Raw genomic sequence first — 16447 nt, forward strand, 5'->3', positions numbered from 1 at the left:
AATGTGTGTTGTAATTCATGTGTGTTGTAATTAATGTGTGTTGTAATTAATGCGTGTTGTAATTAATGTGTGTTGTAATTAATGTGTGTTGTAATTAATGTGTGTTGTAATTCATGCGTGTTGTAAGTCATGCGTGTTGTAATTAATGTGTGTTGTAAATCATATAACTGTATAGTACCCAGTGGGTAACATCCTAACTCCCCATCCTGCAGGCCGCAGCTCTCTGCCGGGGTACAGGTGGTGTTGTGACACTGTAGCACCCCTCCACCCAGACACACACACTTCTCCTTACAGCCTTCCAGGTACCAGGCGTCCCCCACCTGAAACACACACATCATGGTGAGTCTACAGTTCAGTACGACTGTCTTTTATTCTCATTCAGATGATTTAACATGAGTGTTCAATGCAATGTAGTTCTACTTGTATCAGGGACTAATGTAGTTCTACTTGTATCAGGGACTAATGTAGTTCTACTTGTATCAGGGACTAATGTAGTTCTACTTGTATCAGGGACTAATGTAGTCATTATGAAAGCTTGATGCTCAATACGAAACATAAAGCCAAGTTAAGTATATATTCATTGTTTTATCCTTTATTCAACCAGAGGTCACATTGAGATTTGACATTATTAAACAGTATTAAACATTCACTAAGGTGAAACACAGGAGTGTTACTCACAGGATGGTAGTCTCCAGAGGAGTTGACACAGCCACAGTCTTTAACAGGAACACACTTGTCGTCACTGAGGATAAAGCCACGGTTACACTCACACCCCTCCACACACACCTCGGAGCAACCAGGGGGGCCGCTGACACCCAGACATGTCTCTGGACAGGAGCTCACACACATGGAGTAAGAACTGTTGGGAGGACAGGCCAGAGCTATTGAGGTAGAGGAGAGAGAGCAGGAACAGGTCAGTACAGGAAGGTCTTCTGAATCATAAAGTACCCAACAGCTCCAAACATGATATAATCAGGAGTGACTGTAATATTGGGATCGATGGACAAACATATTTGCACTGCAACTGTGTAACTTTGGCCTGTGTGCCAGCCTGAGAAATCTAATCCTGCTTCTCCTATGGAAAAGCTCCAGCAGAATCCGAAGGCAGTTGGACGGTGTGACCTGCCAAGTCATTTCCAATCAGTGCAGCGAAGGAGACGATGACATGATCGTTTTTAAAGAAGCACTAGTTTTTGAACTTTTGCTGTTGAAAAGAAATATCCCAAGTATAAATACAGTGATGCACACACACTTAAAGGGGCATTCTGCAGTTGCTACATACCTTTCATTGATAAATGAATGATATTTACCCATTGATTCTTGAATAATATAACTTATAAATAAATGCACCATGAGCTTAGTCGTACCCCATCAGAACCCAAAATATAAACGCGTTTTACTCCAATGTTTGTAAACAAAGAAAATGTCAATAAAAAAACACTATATAGCCTCAAACCATGGTTAAAACTATCATTCAAGTGGTGTATCCACAGCTCTGTGTAGAGAGTTGAGAGTGATTCCTTCAGCTATTTACTGAACCAGGCGCTTTGTTGTTGTTTCAACCGCTGATTGCTGCTTTAAGGGTAAAACAAGATATTCTGAGCAAAATAGTGTTTTTTTAAGACACATCTGCAAACTTCTAGAGTTGGCCATTCTGCTGGGTCTACTCTGATGTCATCAAAGAGGAAAGCACCCCCCACTTGTGATGTCATGACTTACCTGGATCACCTATTGAGATGTGCCTTTTATTAAGTAAATCAGGTGTTAAATGAGGTGAAAAGAGACTGGAGTGCATCTTTAATCAACTGAGACAGAGCCTCTGAGTGCATTGGATCTCAGTCTATGGTGTCTGTGGTGTGAGACAGAAATCAGCAGAAGTCTGGCTGTCTCCAGGGGTGGACCTTGACCTCTGAACCTCCCTGATTCACTCCCATTGTGACTAAATGTCTGTGATGTCTACATATGAGACTCACGGCAGAAATCTGTCTCCCTCCAGGGGTGGACCTTGATCCCTGCGCTCAGGCAGGCGTCGGTATACACCTGAAGCTGGTCACACAGCATCTGCTGTTGGCCCACGAAGCGACACATGTCATACACACAGCTCTGGAAGAACGGAGTAGGGTCCACCGACGCTATGCACTCCCTGTTGGGGGCGGGGGGATCAAATGCAGAGAAAGTAATGGAATGAGTGAAATGTGTGAGGAAGACAGGGGGATTTGAGAAAGAAAGAAAGATAGAAAGAAAGGAAAGAGAGTGAAGGAGGGAGGGAGCATCAGAGAGAAAAGTCAAAACACCGAGATATATGAGCTTCACTCCAAGATAGCTATGTGAGATAACCACATATCACAGTTAAATATACAGCATACGAGCATTACATTCCAGCTTAACAATGGATATGTAGCGTTTTGCAAAAAAACACATTTTCACGTACATCTAAAATCTATTTTTTTTAAATCTGAGAACAGTAATACTTTACACACACATGAAGGTACCCATAAGCAATCATTTCTGATGATTGTGAAAGATTTGTGAAAATGTTTTAAAAGAAATTGTGAATATAGCGATTTGGAATGAAACTCATCAAGTATATTTTCACATATATATAGCCCAAAACTTGAAATTAAATGAATTAAATCTGCACTATTTTCAAATAAGCATTCATTTGTGATGAAAAAATACAAATGTGAAAAGTTGGTGGATATAGTGTTTTGGACATAAACGCTTCTTATACAACCTTAAATCACTTTCTCTATACATACTATATGGGTGAGTACTGAGTTAATATTCTGTATGAATGATTTTTCGTGTCAAATCGTCAGTTAATCCCTTATGGGATTAATTGACACATTACAATAATTCAGAGTTGTTAGTGTTCTTGCTCACCTGAAGGGTCCTTTGGTGTCTGTTAATATCCCACAGTTGTCAGGTTTGGAAACCTCTGCCTCTAGTGAGGGATCACAGTGTGGATCTGGGTCGGTGTCGGGTTTGCATCTGTGGAAAACACAATGTTAATAAACAATAAAAAATGGAAAGACAAAAACATTTTATAATATAATGCATAATACACTTATTACCCCTTAAAGTGTACACTTAGTTCCCAAACTATTGATATTACAAGTGTACACTAAGTTCCCAAACTATTGATATTACAAGTGTACACTAAGTTCCCAAACTATTGATATTACAAGTGTACACTAAGTTCCCAAACTATTGATATTACAAGTGTACACTAAGTTCCCAAACTATTGATATTACAAGTGTACAGTAAGTTCCCAAACTATTTCAGTTCCCAAACTATTGCAAGTCTACACTCAGTCTCAAGTGTGTACTTAAGTTCTACTACATACATTAATGGGCAGAAATATTCCCAAAAAAACTTCCCTCATAATTCCCACTCACGTGACATCCTCATCTTCCTCGGTCTTCCAGCTGTTTCCAAAGTCCTTGGAGGTGGTGACCTGGGATCCGTCCGGCTTGGTGAAGTCGTTGTTAGGGTTACCGTCGTAGTCTCCGCACAGACCACACATCTTGTCAGAGTAGGAGCTGTATTGACCAAGACACACGGCACAGTAGATTAGATACACAGCACAGTGGATTAGTTCAAAGGTCAAGATACAAAGACATAAAACCAGTGGATTGCTAGAGAGATCATACTACAAAGATCATAATACCAAGATACACAAAAACCAGCAGATTGCTACAAAGATCAGAACAGAACAGAAATGGTTCTAAATTCTATATGAATAATATTAAATCATTAAGTCATGATGATAAATCATTTGCAATTGTATTGATACATTAATCACATAGATATGGCACAAAAGTAGTACACCATAAAAATAATAGGACGTAATTTGTTTGAGATCGGCCTTGTGGAAAAAGGAAGATACTAGATTCTAATTCCTGTGCCCACTTCTTGTGTCTGTGCTTACCTGGGCACTGAGATCTGGGCGTAGTGGTTTCCGTCCCAGCGCACCTTGAGGCCGAACGGAGTCTGCAGCGTGACGTACTGACCCGCCAGCGATAGAGAGAGGAGCGGAGAGGGGGAGTGAGGGAGGGACACTCGCTTTCCATTCACCTGTCGAGAGAGAAAGAGAGAGAGAGAGAGAGAGAGAGAGAGAGAGAGAGAGAGAGAGAGAGAGAGAGAGTGAGCTACACAGACAGAGGATTTTGATGTTTGAGCTCTGTTAAGGATAAGACAGACATAATTCTAGTAAAGAAAAAAAAGTAGAGGTGAAGATGAGGTCTCACTGAAAGACAGATTTAAAGGGTTACTGGTAAAAGAGACGATGATGATGATGATGATGATGATGATGACGGGGGAGGGAGGGAGAGAATAGATAAAAAGAGACAATGAAAGAGAGAGAAAGAGAGATAAAAGGTGTATTACGAAGGGGGGAAGAAAAAGGCTTTGGGTGAATCATCATGGTGTAATATTGCTGATCCTTAGCTTAAGGGAGAGATGGAGAACAAGAAAGAGATAACAGAGTGATACCACCACATCTGTGACGTGGAATGTGAAGGACATAAACATGTATGAGAAAGTGTTATTACCGTTAATAACATAGAATTATGACACTTACACAGTTATTACATGCATAGGATTACATGTCAATTATGGGCAGGGTTAAATCCTTTGGGACAACTGCTGATGCATAAAGAGCTGTATAAATTCATTGGGTTGACTGATTGATTGGCTGATAGATTAATGGATGAATTGATTCATTCATGGATGGATGGATGTATTAACATGTACCAGAGTCTTCCTGCTCTTCATTAATGTGACAGTGATTCCATCGACAGTGACATAGAGCTTTTTCAGGTAGGACACTCCAGCCAGACCACGCTCCTCGTTCTTACCCTCCACAGAGAACCAGGGACCTAGAACACATACAGCAGAACACAAGTAGAACCACAGGGCTTAGAACACAGCAGGACCTAGAGTTAGAACTACAGAGCCAAGAACCCAGAGCCCCGAGTTAGATCTACATAATCCAGAGCCCAGAGTTAGAACTACAGAACCTAGAACTCAGTTAGAACTACAGAACCCAGAACCCAGAGTTAGAACTACAGAACCTAGAACCCAGAGCCCAGAGTTAGAACTACAGAACCCAGAGCCCAGAGTTAGAACTACAGAACCTAGAACACAGAGTTAGAACTACAGAGCCCAGAGTTAGAACTACAGAACCTAGAACCCAGAGTTAGAACTACAGAACCTAGAAACCAGGGTTATAACTACAGAACCTAGAACCCAGAGTTAGAACTAAAGAACCGAGCACCCAGAGTTAGAACTATAGAACCTACAATCCAGAGTTCTGGGTTCTGTTAGAGCTACAGAACCCAGAGATAGAACTACATAACCCAGAACCCAGAGTTAGAACTGTTACCTGTGTTGTTCTTGCAGGTCCTGGCCAGGGTGTAGGTGCAGGTCCCCATGAAGCTGTAGAACCTATTATCAAATGTATTGTAGTGGGGGTCTCCAGAGATCACACAGTCCTGGGAACCTGGGTTAGATGGGACAGAGGGAGAAATCATGGACTATAAGCAGGAGATAGAATAACAGTAGCCTGTATTAAAGATGACAGATATTCCAGTCCTGAGAGCCTGGAGAACAGATATGAGATATGATATGTTTGATACGCTTGTATACAGTAAGTATACAAGCAGATTATCTTGTCATGGCCTGATGCAAAGAAAGATCAAGAAATGTTGGATACCTTTAGTACATGCCCTATGTTCCTCCAGCAACCAAGATAATAACTTTAGTACAGGCCCTATGTTCCTCCAGAAACCAAGATAATAACTTTAGTACAGGCCCTATGTTCCTCCAGAAACCAAGATAATAACTTTAGTACAGGCCCTATGTTCCTCCAGCAACCAAGATAATAACTTTAGTACAGACCCTATGTTCCTCCAGAAACCAAGATAATAACTTTAGTACAGGCCCTATGTTCCTCCAGAAACCAAGATAATAACTTTAGTACAGGCCCTATGTTCCTCCAGCAACCAAGATAATAACTTTAGTACATGCCCTATGTTCCTCCAGAAACCAAGAGAATAAATTTAGTACAGGCCCTATGTTCCTCCAGCAACCAAGATAATAACTTTAGTACATGCCCTATGTTCCTCCAGAAACCAAGATAATAACTTTAATACAAGCCCTATGTTCCTCCAGCAACCAAGATAATAACTTTAGTACAGGCCCTATGTTCCTCCAGAAACCAAGATAATAACTTTAGTACAGGCCCTATGTTCCTCCAGGAACCAAGAGGATAAAGAAAGTAAATATACAAGAACATCATAAACATATTTATTTTGCAAGTATATTCAAAGAAGAGAGGGTAAGGGGTGGGGCGGAAGGGAGACAAGGGGTTAATATTTATTTTGCAAGTATATTGTTTATGTCATGAGGGACTGTTAATGTCACCTAGTTGGTAGGGTAGCAGTCCAGCATTATAGCCAAGTCTCTCCCTGGTCAACCATATTACACTCATGCATTGGAGGGCGGACTGTTTATGTCAGGGGACTTACTTGTAGGGTAGCAGTCCAGCTCTCCTCCCGACCTTACAGGCATTGGAGGGCCAAGGGATTGCAGGTGACCAAGGGAGCGTTACAATAACATTTCAGCTTACAGTCCTCCAGGTACCACTCCTCACCAGGCTGGAGGGAGGGAGGGAAGGAGGAGAGATGGAGGGAGAGACAATAGTTCATCAGTGGTTGGTTGCAGGTTGGTTACATACATGTCACACACACAAAGTCCATCAGCCGACACACAACACACTCACCTCGTAGTACTGTCCGTTGGTGCCTTTGCAGCCACAGGAGTTCTCTTTGACACACTTCCCGGCGCTGAGGACGTAACCAGGGTCACACACACAGCCCTCTGAACAGGGAGCATCACACCCTGTGGAGGGTCTGGAGGCACAGGTGGGCTGGCAAGGGGCGGCACAGGGCACGTACTGACTGTTGGGGGGGCATGTCAGAGCTGGAGAGAAGGAGGGAAGAGGAGACATTAGGAGATAGGTCTACTTTAAAACATGACTGTCTCTTAATAATGACGGAACAGTACTGTTAGAGTGTATTGTTTGGTCTTTGATGTGCTAATAACAGCAGGGTCTTTGGTGAGTGAATGAATAATTATTATTATATTAATCACTGCAATTTCCATCTTCATCATCAATATCCGTCTCTTCCTTGTTACTATTATGTATAACATGTATCTGTACCAGGGTTGGGGTCCATTCCATATCAATTCCAGTCAATTCAGGAAGTACTTTAAAATACCAATTCCAATTCTCTTTAATGCTTTTCAGTGAGGGAAAACTTGGAATGAGAATTTGGTTTACTTTCTGAAATGACTGGAATGAAATGGAATTGACCCCAACACTGATCTGTACTCACGGCAGAAGGTGCTGTTCCTCCAGGTTCCGATGGTGACTCCTCGGTCCTGACAGTCGTTGACGTACGACTCGATGGACTCACACAGGATGGGTTGAGCACCATCCAGCTCACACAGGTCAAACAGACAGTCCTTGAAGAAACTCTGAAATAGACACACAAACATAAGCGTGTCTTCGACTTGCACACAAAGCTTGGAGGTTTGGTTAATTAAGTGACAAAGTTGTTTGAATTGAATTAAGCGTATTTAAAAATCTCTGCACTAAAAATGTATGTAAATATATTTTACAAAATGTTTTTCTTGGGTGTGAGATTTCACACATTAAACAAACTTTTGTTGAATCTTAAAGACAAAATATGATATGACCCTATATACCGTACATTACAGTAATATCTCACATTAGGTAAGACACTATATACCACACATTGTCCATGCCTTCCGCCTGGCTACTCCAACCTCGGCCAACAGCTCCGCCCCCCCCGTAGTTCCTCACCCAAGCCTCTCCAGGTTCTCCTTTACCCAAATCCAGATAGCAGATGTTCTGAAAGAGCTGCAAAACCTGGACCCGTACAAATCAGCTGGGCTTGACAATCTGGACCCGCTATTTCTGAAACTATCTGCCGCCATTGTCGCAACCCCTATTACCAGCCTGTTCAACCTCTCTTTCATATCGTCTGAGATCCCCAAGGATTGAAAGCTGCCGCAGTCATCCCCCTCTTCAAAGGGGGAGACACCCTGGACCCAAACTGCTATAGACCTATATCCATCCTGCCCTGCCTATCTAAGGTCTTCGAAAGCCAAGTCAACAAACAGGTCACTGACCATCTCGAATCCCACCGTACCTTCTCCGCTGTGCAATCTGGTTTCCGAGCCGGTCACGGGTGCACCTCAGCCACACTCAAGGTACTAAATGATATCATAACCGCCATCGATAAAAGACAGTACTGTGCAGCCGTCTTCATCGACCTCGCCAAGGCTTTCGACTCTGTTAATCACCATATTCTTATCGGCAGACTCAACAGCCTCGGTTTTTCGGATGACTGCCTTGCCTGGTTCACCAATTACTTTGCAGACAGAGTTCAGTGTGTCAAATCAGAGGGCATGCTGTCCGGTCCTCTGGCAGTCTCTATGGGGGTGCCACAGGGTTCAATTCTCGGGCCGACTCTTTTCTCTGTATATATCAATGATGTTGCTCTTGCTGCGGGCGATTCCCTGATCCACCTCTACGCAGACGACACCATTCTATATACTTTCGGCCCGTCATTGGACACTGTGCTATCAAACCTCCAAACGAGCTTCAATGCCATACAGCACTCCTTCCGTGGCCTCCAACTGCTCTTAAACGCGAGTAAAACCAAATGCATGCTTTTCAACCGATCGCTGCCTGCACCCGCATGCCCGACTAGCATCACCACCCTGGATGGTTCCAACCTTGAATATGTGGACATCTATAAGTACCTAGGTGTCTGGCTAGACTGCAAACTCTCCTTCCAGACTCACATCAAACATCTCCAATCAAAAATCAAATCCAGAGTCGGCTTTCTATTCCGCAACAAAGCCTCCTTCACTCACGCTGCCAAGCTTACCTAGTAAAACTGACTATCCTACCGATCCTCGACTTCGGCGATGTCATCTACAAAATGGCTTCCAACACTCTACTCAGCAAACTGGATGCAGTCTATCACAGTGCCATCCGTTTTGTCACTAAAGCACCTTATACCACCCACCACTGCGACTTGTATGCTCTAGTCGGCTGGCCCTCACTACATATTCGTCGCCAGACCCACTGGCTCCAGGTCATCTACAAGTCCATGCTAGGTAAAGCTCCGCCTTATCTCAGTTCACTGGTCACGATGGCAACACCCATCCGTAGCACGCGCTCCAGCAGGTGTATCTCACTGATCATCCCTAAAGCCAACACCTCATTTGGCCGCCTTTCGTTCCAGTACTCTGCTGCCTGTGACTGGAACAAATTGCAAAAATCGCTGAAGTTGGAGACTTTTATCTCCCTCACCAACTTCAAACACCAGCTATCCGAGCAGCTAACCGATCGCTGCAGCTGTACATAGTCTATAGGTAAATAGCTCACCCTTTTTCACCTACCTCATTCCCATACTGTTTTTATACTGTTTTTATTTATTTACTTTTCTGCTCTTTTGCACACCAATATCTCTACCTGTACATGCCCATCTGATCATTTATCACTCCAGTGTTAATCTGCAAAATTGTATTATTCGCCTACCTCCTCATGCCTTTTGCACACATTGTATATAGACTGCCCATTTTTTTCTACTGTGTTATTGACTTGCTAATTGTTTACTCCATGTGTAACTCTGTGTTGTCTGTTCACACTGCTATGCTTTATCTTGGCCAGGTCGCAGTTGCAAATGAGAACTTGTTCTCAACTAGCCTACCTGGTTAAATAAAGGTGAAATAAAAAAATAAAAAAATAAACATTACGGTAGTTACTCACATTGGGGTTGACCTTGGGGTGACAGACAGCGAACGGTCCGTTCTTGTCCAGTAGCATGCCGCAGTAGCCAGAGCTCTCATACCTGTCCAGTTCATCATCAGTACAGCCTGGGATGGTGGTGTTGGGCTTCTTGTTACAACTGGAGTCAGAGACAGGGTGAATCAATCATGTGTGTGTGTGTGTGTGTGTGTGTGTGTGTGTGTGTGTGTGTGTGTGTGTGTGTGTGTGTGTGTGTGTGTGTGTGTGTGTGTGTGTGTGTGTGTGTGTGTGTGTGTGTGTGTGTGTGTGTAACTGGTGGCATGACTCACTTGGGATCTGTGACCCAGCTGTGTCCAAAGTCATTGGGGTTGGTGGTCAGAGAACCGTCGGGTTTCCTGAAGTCATCGTTGGAGTTTCCGTTGTAGTCTCCACACAGTCCACACAGCTTGTCCTTATAGCTAAATACAGAGGAGCAAATAGACCGATGAGTCAAGCATTTTTTCTACAATATTAATGACAAAATTATAAAATAAAAATATTACAATGTGAGCGACTTTCTAATTGGTTTTCATTTTACGTTGTGTTTATATGGTTATTTTAATGGTATATCATGTCGGGGTCACAAACTGTAGGAGAGAAAGCAAGCTGCATAGACCCCATTTATGGTCTCTCTCTCTCTGTATGTGTGTGTGTGTGTGTGTTCTCTTCAGTGTGTGTGAAGCAGTTTTGACTCACTCCTTGATGACCTTGATGTCCATATAGTGGTTTCCGTCATATCGTACGGTCACACCAAAGTCCATGGCTACAGTGTAGTGTTTACCAGACTTCAAAACAGACACGCCTGTAGCTGGGGTCAGTGGGATGTTCACATTGATACCATCCAACTAGGAGGAGAAGAGGACACAGACGTGTTAGTGAGGGGCACTTCATTTTTATGTTTTTAGCTTCCTCTTTAAAAGCTGTTCTGTGTTTTGTATGAATTTGATGCATTTAATGCTGCTCAGGAATTTCCCTTCGGTGGCAAAACATATTTATTGAATACAATAACAAACTGTTGTTGACAGTGTATGTTACTTTATATTGAATGTTTACATGCAGGGCTCTGCATTTTATCACTATTTCTTTCTATTGTTACATTATTAAACATTTTCAAACGTCTTCCTCATCTCTTTTTCTCTCGACCCCAACCCTACCCCTCCATCAATCCCTCTCTCTCTCACCTGCACGGTGCCTCCCTTCATGATGGAGATCTTCACCCCACGCACGTACACATGCACAGCCTTCAGGTAGGAGATGGTTGGTTTGTTGAAGCGGTTCTCGTTGTCAGCATGCACCTCGTAGTGAGGCACTGACGTGTGGTTACAGGGCTCTGACATCAGGTAGCTGCAGTTCCCCATGAAGTTGTACTTCTTCTTGTCGAAGGTGGTGTAGTGAGGGTCACCAGACGCGATACAGGTAGAGGTGTCTGGGGGGGAATAGTGATTATAAAGTTGGGAGTGAGATTAGTAATTGGCTGGTGGAAATAATACTGACTCATTGTTCACATAGTTGGGTTATTATTTTCACCAAATGATGCCTGACAAAATGTAAATAGTGTTTTCCAAGCTGAACATAATACAGGTCTACTGTATATAAGGCTGTCTGTTTGCATAGCTAGGAATCAAACTCTAGGAACGATCCACTTTACTGTAGGTTGGATGTTCCCCTGGGTTTCACCATGGAACTCCTTACCAATATAATAGATTTGATAAGACTTTCATCTTTATATAAGTTATGACAACTGAGCTAATACAAGTTATGACAACTGAGCTAATACAAGTTATGATAACTGAGCTAATACAAGTTATGACAACTGAGCTAATACAAGTTATGACAACTGAGCTAATACAAGTTATGATAACTGAGCTAATACAAGTTATGACAACTGAGCTAATACAAGTTATGACAACTGAGCTAATACAAGTTATGATAACTGAGCTAATATAAGTGATCATAACTGAGCTAATACAAGTTATGACAACTGAGCTAATACAAGTGATGATAACTGAGCTAATACAAGTGATGATAACTGAGCTAATACAAGTTATGACAACTGAGCTAATACAAGTGATGATAACTGAGCTAATACAAGTGATGATAACTGTGCTAAAAGAAGTTATGATAACTGAGCTAATACAAGTTATGACAACTGAGCTAATACAAGTGATAATGATAACTGAGCTAATACAAGTTATGATAACTGAGCTAATACAAGTGATGATAACTGAGCTAATACAAGTTATGATAACTGAGCTAATACAAGTTATGACAACTGAGCTAATACAAGTGATGATAACTGAGCTAATACAAGTTATGATAAGCTGAGCTAATACAAGTTATGATAACTGATAAGCTAATACATGATAACTTCTAATATGACAACTGAGCTAATACAAGTTAAGACAACTGAGCTAATACAAGTGATGATAACTGAGCTAATACAAGTTATGATAACTGAGCTTCAATACAAGTTATGATAACTGAGCTAATACAAGTTATGATAACTGAGCTAATACAAGTTATGATAACTGAGCTAATACAAGTTATGATAACTGAGCTAATACAAGTTAAGACAACTGAGCTAATACAAGTGATGATAACTGAGCTAATACAAGATTATGATAACTGAGCTAATACAAGTTATGATAACTGAGCTAATACAAGTTATGATAATGATAACAAGTTATGACAACTGAGCTAATACAAGTTATGATAACTGAGCTAATACAAGTTATGATAACTGAGCTAATACAAGTTATGATAACTGAGCTAATACAAGTTAAGACAACTGAGCTAATACAAGTGATGATAACTGAGCTAATACAAGTTATGATAACAGAGTTATGATAATAGCTAATACGTTATGACAACTGAGCTAATACAAGTTATGATAACTGAGCTAATACAAGTTAAGACAACTGAGCTAATACAAGTGATGATAACTGAGCTAATACAAGTTATGATAACTGAGCTAATACAAGTTATGACAACTGAGCTAATACAAGTTAAGACAACTGAGCTAATACAAGTTATGACAACTGAGCTAATACAAGTTATGATAACTGAGCTAATACAAGTTATGATGACAACTGAGCTAATACAAGTTATGACAACTGAGCTAATACAAGTTATGATAACTTTGAGCTAATACTGTAAAGATCTCATAGAAACTTAGATAACTACAAGTTATGACAACTGAGCTAATACACAAGTTATGTCACGCCTGGTCATTGTAGTTTTTTTATTATGACAACTGAGCTAATACAAGTTATGATAACTGAGCTAATCAAGTCAGGTGAGTCTTGATGATAACTGAGCTAATACAAGTTATGACAACTGAGCTAATACAAGCATTTCTGTATGAAAACTGAGCTAATACAAGTTATGACAACTGAGCTAATACAAGTTATGATAACTGAGCTAATACACTTTTATGATAACTTAGCTAATACAAGATCTCATAACTTAGCTAATACAAGTTATGATAACTGAGCTAATATGTTATGACAACTGAGCTAATACAAGATCTCATAACTTAGACAAGTGATGATAACTGAGCTAATACAAGATCTTAATGATAAGCTATGATAACTGAGCTAATTCAAGTTATGATAACTGCAGGTAGCCTAATACAGGAACCGAAATGATTGAACTGAGCTGACAAGGTAAAAGTCTGTCGTTCTGTCCGTGAACAAGGCAGTTAACCCGCCATCATTTATAAGATTGTTCTTAAAAAACTGCCTAAAAGCTAATACTAACTGCCTGTATCTGACTGAACAAGGATATGCATAGTACCATTTGAAAGGATACAAGTTTGTGGAAATTGAATGATTAGATCTGAAGAACAACCAACAGTTTTTTGTAATACCATCATGTTTGAAATGATAAAAACTAATTTATTATTCCAACCCAGCTTGATTTTAACTAGGTGGCAGCAGTGTATGTGCAAAGTTCCAGACTGATCCAATGAATCATTGCATTTCTGTTCAAAATGTTGTATACAAATGTTATGATGAAAACGTTTCATGTTTGCTACTCAAACAATGGTCATTATAACTCAAGAATTTAAGCTTTCTGACAATTATCAGATATGTCTATGTCCTGGGAAATGTTCTTGTTGGCATTAGCCTACGTTAGCTCAACCCACCAATCCTGAAGAAGTTTTAACTGACTTGCCAAGTTAAATAAAGGTAAAATAAAAAGATAACTGAGCTAATACAAGTTATGATAACTTTGCCTAACAATGTATTATAATGCGGTAACAGTACCTTTAGGATAGCAGGCTCCGTTGCGTTTATCTAACACTCCTCCGTGGGAGAGCAGGAGTTGTCCACACAGTCCAAGATGTAGTTTCCAGCACAACGACACAGCTTGGAGCAGCCGTCACCAAAGATGATCTCTCCTGGCTAAAAGGACAGAGACAGGTAGAGAGGAATTATTAACATGTTGTTTTTGACAATATATATATATATTTTGTCATTTATTTGTGCATTCTGTAAACGTATGCGTGTGTTCCTTGTGTTGCTGGTCATTTTTAAAGTATATTTGTGATGTGCTGAGAGGAGCACTATCAATATCCATGTAAGTGGACATTCTGGACAGTAAAAAGTACTGTATCGTATAATATTGTATCATATTGTGTATCACATCGTATATATCGTGTATCATATATCGATTGGTATGCCGTATGGTATATCACTCACAATACATCACATTATATTGTGTTATATTCAATCACACAGTACATTCTTAACCACAGACTAACAATCCCAGATGGTCTCGTACCTCATAGTAGTCACCTCCCTCCAGACAGCCACATGTTTCTATGGGGACACAGCGTCTGCCTTTGAACACAAAGCCTGGCTTACAGAAACACGCGCTGATACAGGAGCCAGTGCAGTTGGTGGAGGGTTCCTTACAGCTGGGGATGCAGGCAGGGCCACACTCTATATACTCAGCATTGGGAGGGCACGTCACTATTGGGGAGAGAGGGAGAGGAGGATGGGGGAGGCAAAGAAGAGAGGGTAAGGGGGTGGGGCGGAAGGGAGACAAGGGGTTAATATCAGGAATTATTGGGTTACCAATTAATTGATTTGTGCAAATACAGAAAGCGGTTTCTGATTCTGATCGTAAGAATGAGAACAGATGATTGTCTGTTAATGTCACCTGGTGGTTTTGTGGTAGTAGGTTTGTGAGTAGTTGGTTTAGGTGTAGTTGGTATGGGAGTAGTTGGTTTAGGTGTCGTTGGTATGGGAGTAGTTGGTTTGACTGTAGTTGGGGCTGAGGGACAGAGGGAGACAGCATGAGACATAAGAGAGAAAGACATTATAGCCAAGTCTCAGATCTGTTTGTGCTGTCTGGTCAACTCATATGGTCACAGCCTGGTCACCTGCCCTGCCATCCAAGAGGTCAAACGTCAAAACACCATTTTGAGTGTGTGGGTGTTTGTACGGACTGTTTATGTCAGGGGACTTACTTGTAGGGTAGCAGTCCAGCTCTCCTCCCTGGACCTTACACTCGTGCATTGGAGGGCAATCAGAGGGATTGCAGGTGACGAAGGGAGCGTTACAATAACATTTCAGCTTACAGTCCTCCAGGTACCACTCCTCACCAGGCTGGAGGGAGGGAGGGAAGGAGGAGAGATGGAGGGAGAGACAATAGTTCATCAGTGGTTGGTTGCAGGTTGGTTACATACATGTCACACACACAAAGTCCATCACCCGACACACAACACACTCACCTCGTAGTACTGTCCGTTGGTGCCTTTGCAGCCACAGGAGTTCTCTTTGACACACTTCCCGGCGCTGAGGACGTAACCAGGGTCACACACACAGCCCTCTGAACAGGGAGCATCACACCCTGTGGATGGTCTGGTGGCACAGGTGGGCTGGCAAGGGGCGGCACAGGGCACGTACTGACTGTTGGGGGGGCATGTCAGAGCTGGAGAGAAGGAGGGAAGAGGAGACATTAGGAGATAGGTCTACTTTAAAACATGACTGTCTCTTAATAATGACGTTGTTGATTATACGGAACAGTACTGTTAGAGTGTATTGTTTGGTTTTTGATGTGCTAATAACAGCAGGGTCCTTGGTGAGTGAATGAATAATTATTATTATATTAATCACTGCAATTTCCATCTTCATCATCAATATCCGTCTCTTCCTTGTTACTATTATGTATAACATGTATCTGTACCACGGTTGGGGTCCATTCCATTTCAATTCCAGTCAATTCAAGAAGTACTTTAAAATACCAATTCCAATTCTCTTTAATGCTTTTCAGTGAGGGAAAACTTGGAATGAGAATTTGGTTTACTTTCTGAAATGACTGGAATGAAATGGAATTGACCCCAACACTGATCTGTACTCACGGCAGAAGGTGCTGTTCCTCCAGGTTCCGATGGTGACTCCTCGGTCCTGACAGTCGTTGACGTACGACTCGATGGACTCACACAGGATGGGTTGAGCACCATCCAGCTCACACAGGTCAAACAGACAGTCCTTGAAGAAACTCTGAAATAGACACACATAAACATATGCGTGTCTTCGACTTGCACA

The 16447-nt window shown here is 41.6% G+C and overlaps 1 protein-coding gene across 1 annotated transcript in view; it reads right to left on the reverse strand.

The window, feature by feature from the left end:
- Nucleotides 1–16447, reverse strand: part of LOC118367995 (IgGFc-binding protein-like) — a 124481-nt gene that overhangs the window by 38097 nt on the left and 69937 nt on the right. The window contains 11 exon segments of the mRNA XM_052497564.1: nt 179–320; nt 679–881; nt 1974–2143; nt 2884–2991; nt 3400–3543; nt 3933–4078; nt 4757–4881; nt 5388–5504; nt 15367–15505; nt 15631–15830; nt 16261–16402. Of these exon segments, the coding sequence (XP_052353524.1) occupies nt 179–320; nt 679–881; nt 1974–2143; nt 2884–2991; nt 3400–3543; nt 3933–4078; nt 4757–4881; nt 5388–5504; nt 15367–15505; nt 15631–15830; nt 16261–16402 (1636 nt within the window).

The sequence above is a fragment of the Oncorhynchus keta genome, chromosome 35 (genome assembly GCF_023373465.1).
Source record: "Oncorhynchus keta strain PuntledgeMale-10-30-2019 chromosome 35, Oket_V2, whole genome shotgun sequence".
NCBI lineage: Eukaryota > Metazoa > Chordata > Actinopteri > Salmoniformes > Salmonidae > Oncorhynchus > Oncorhynchus keta.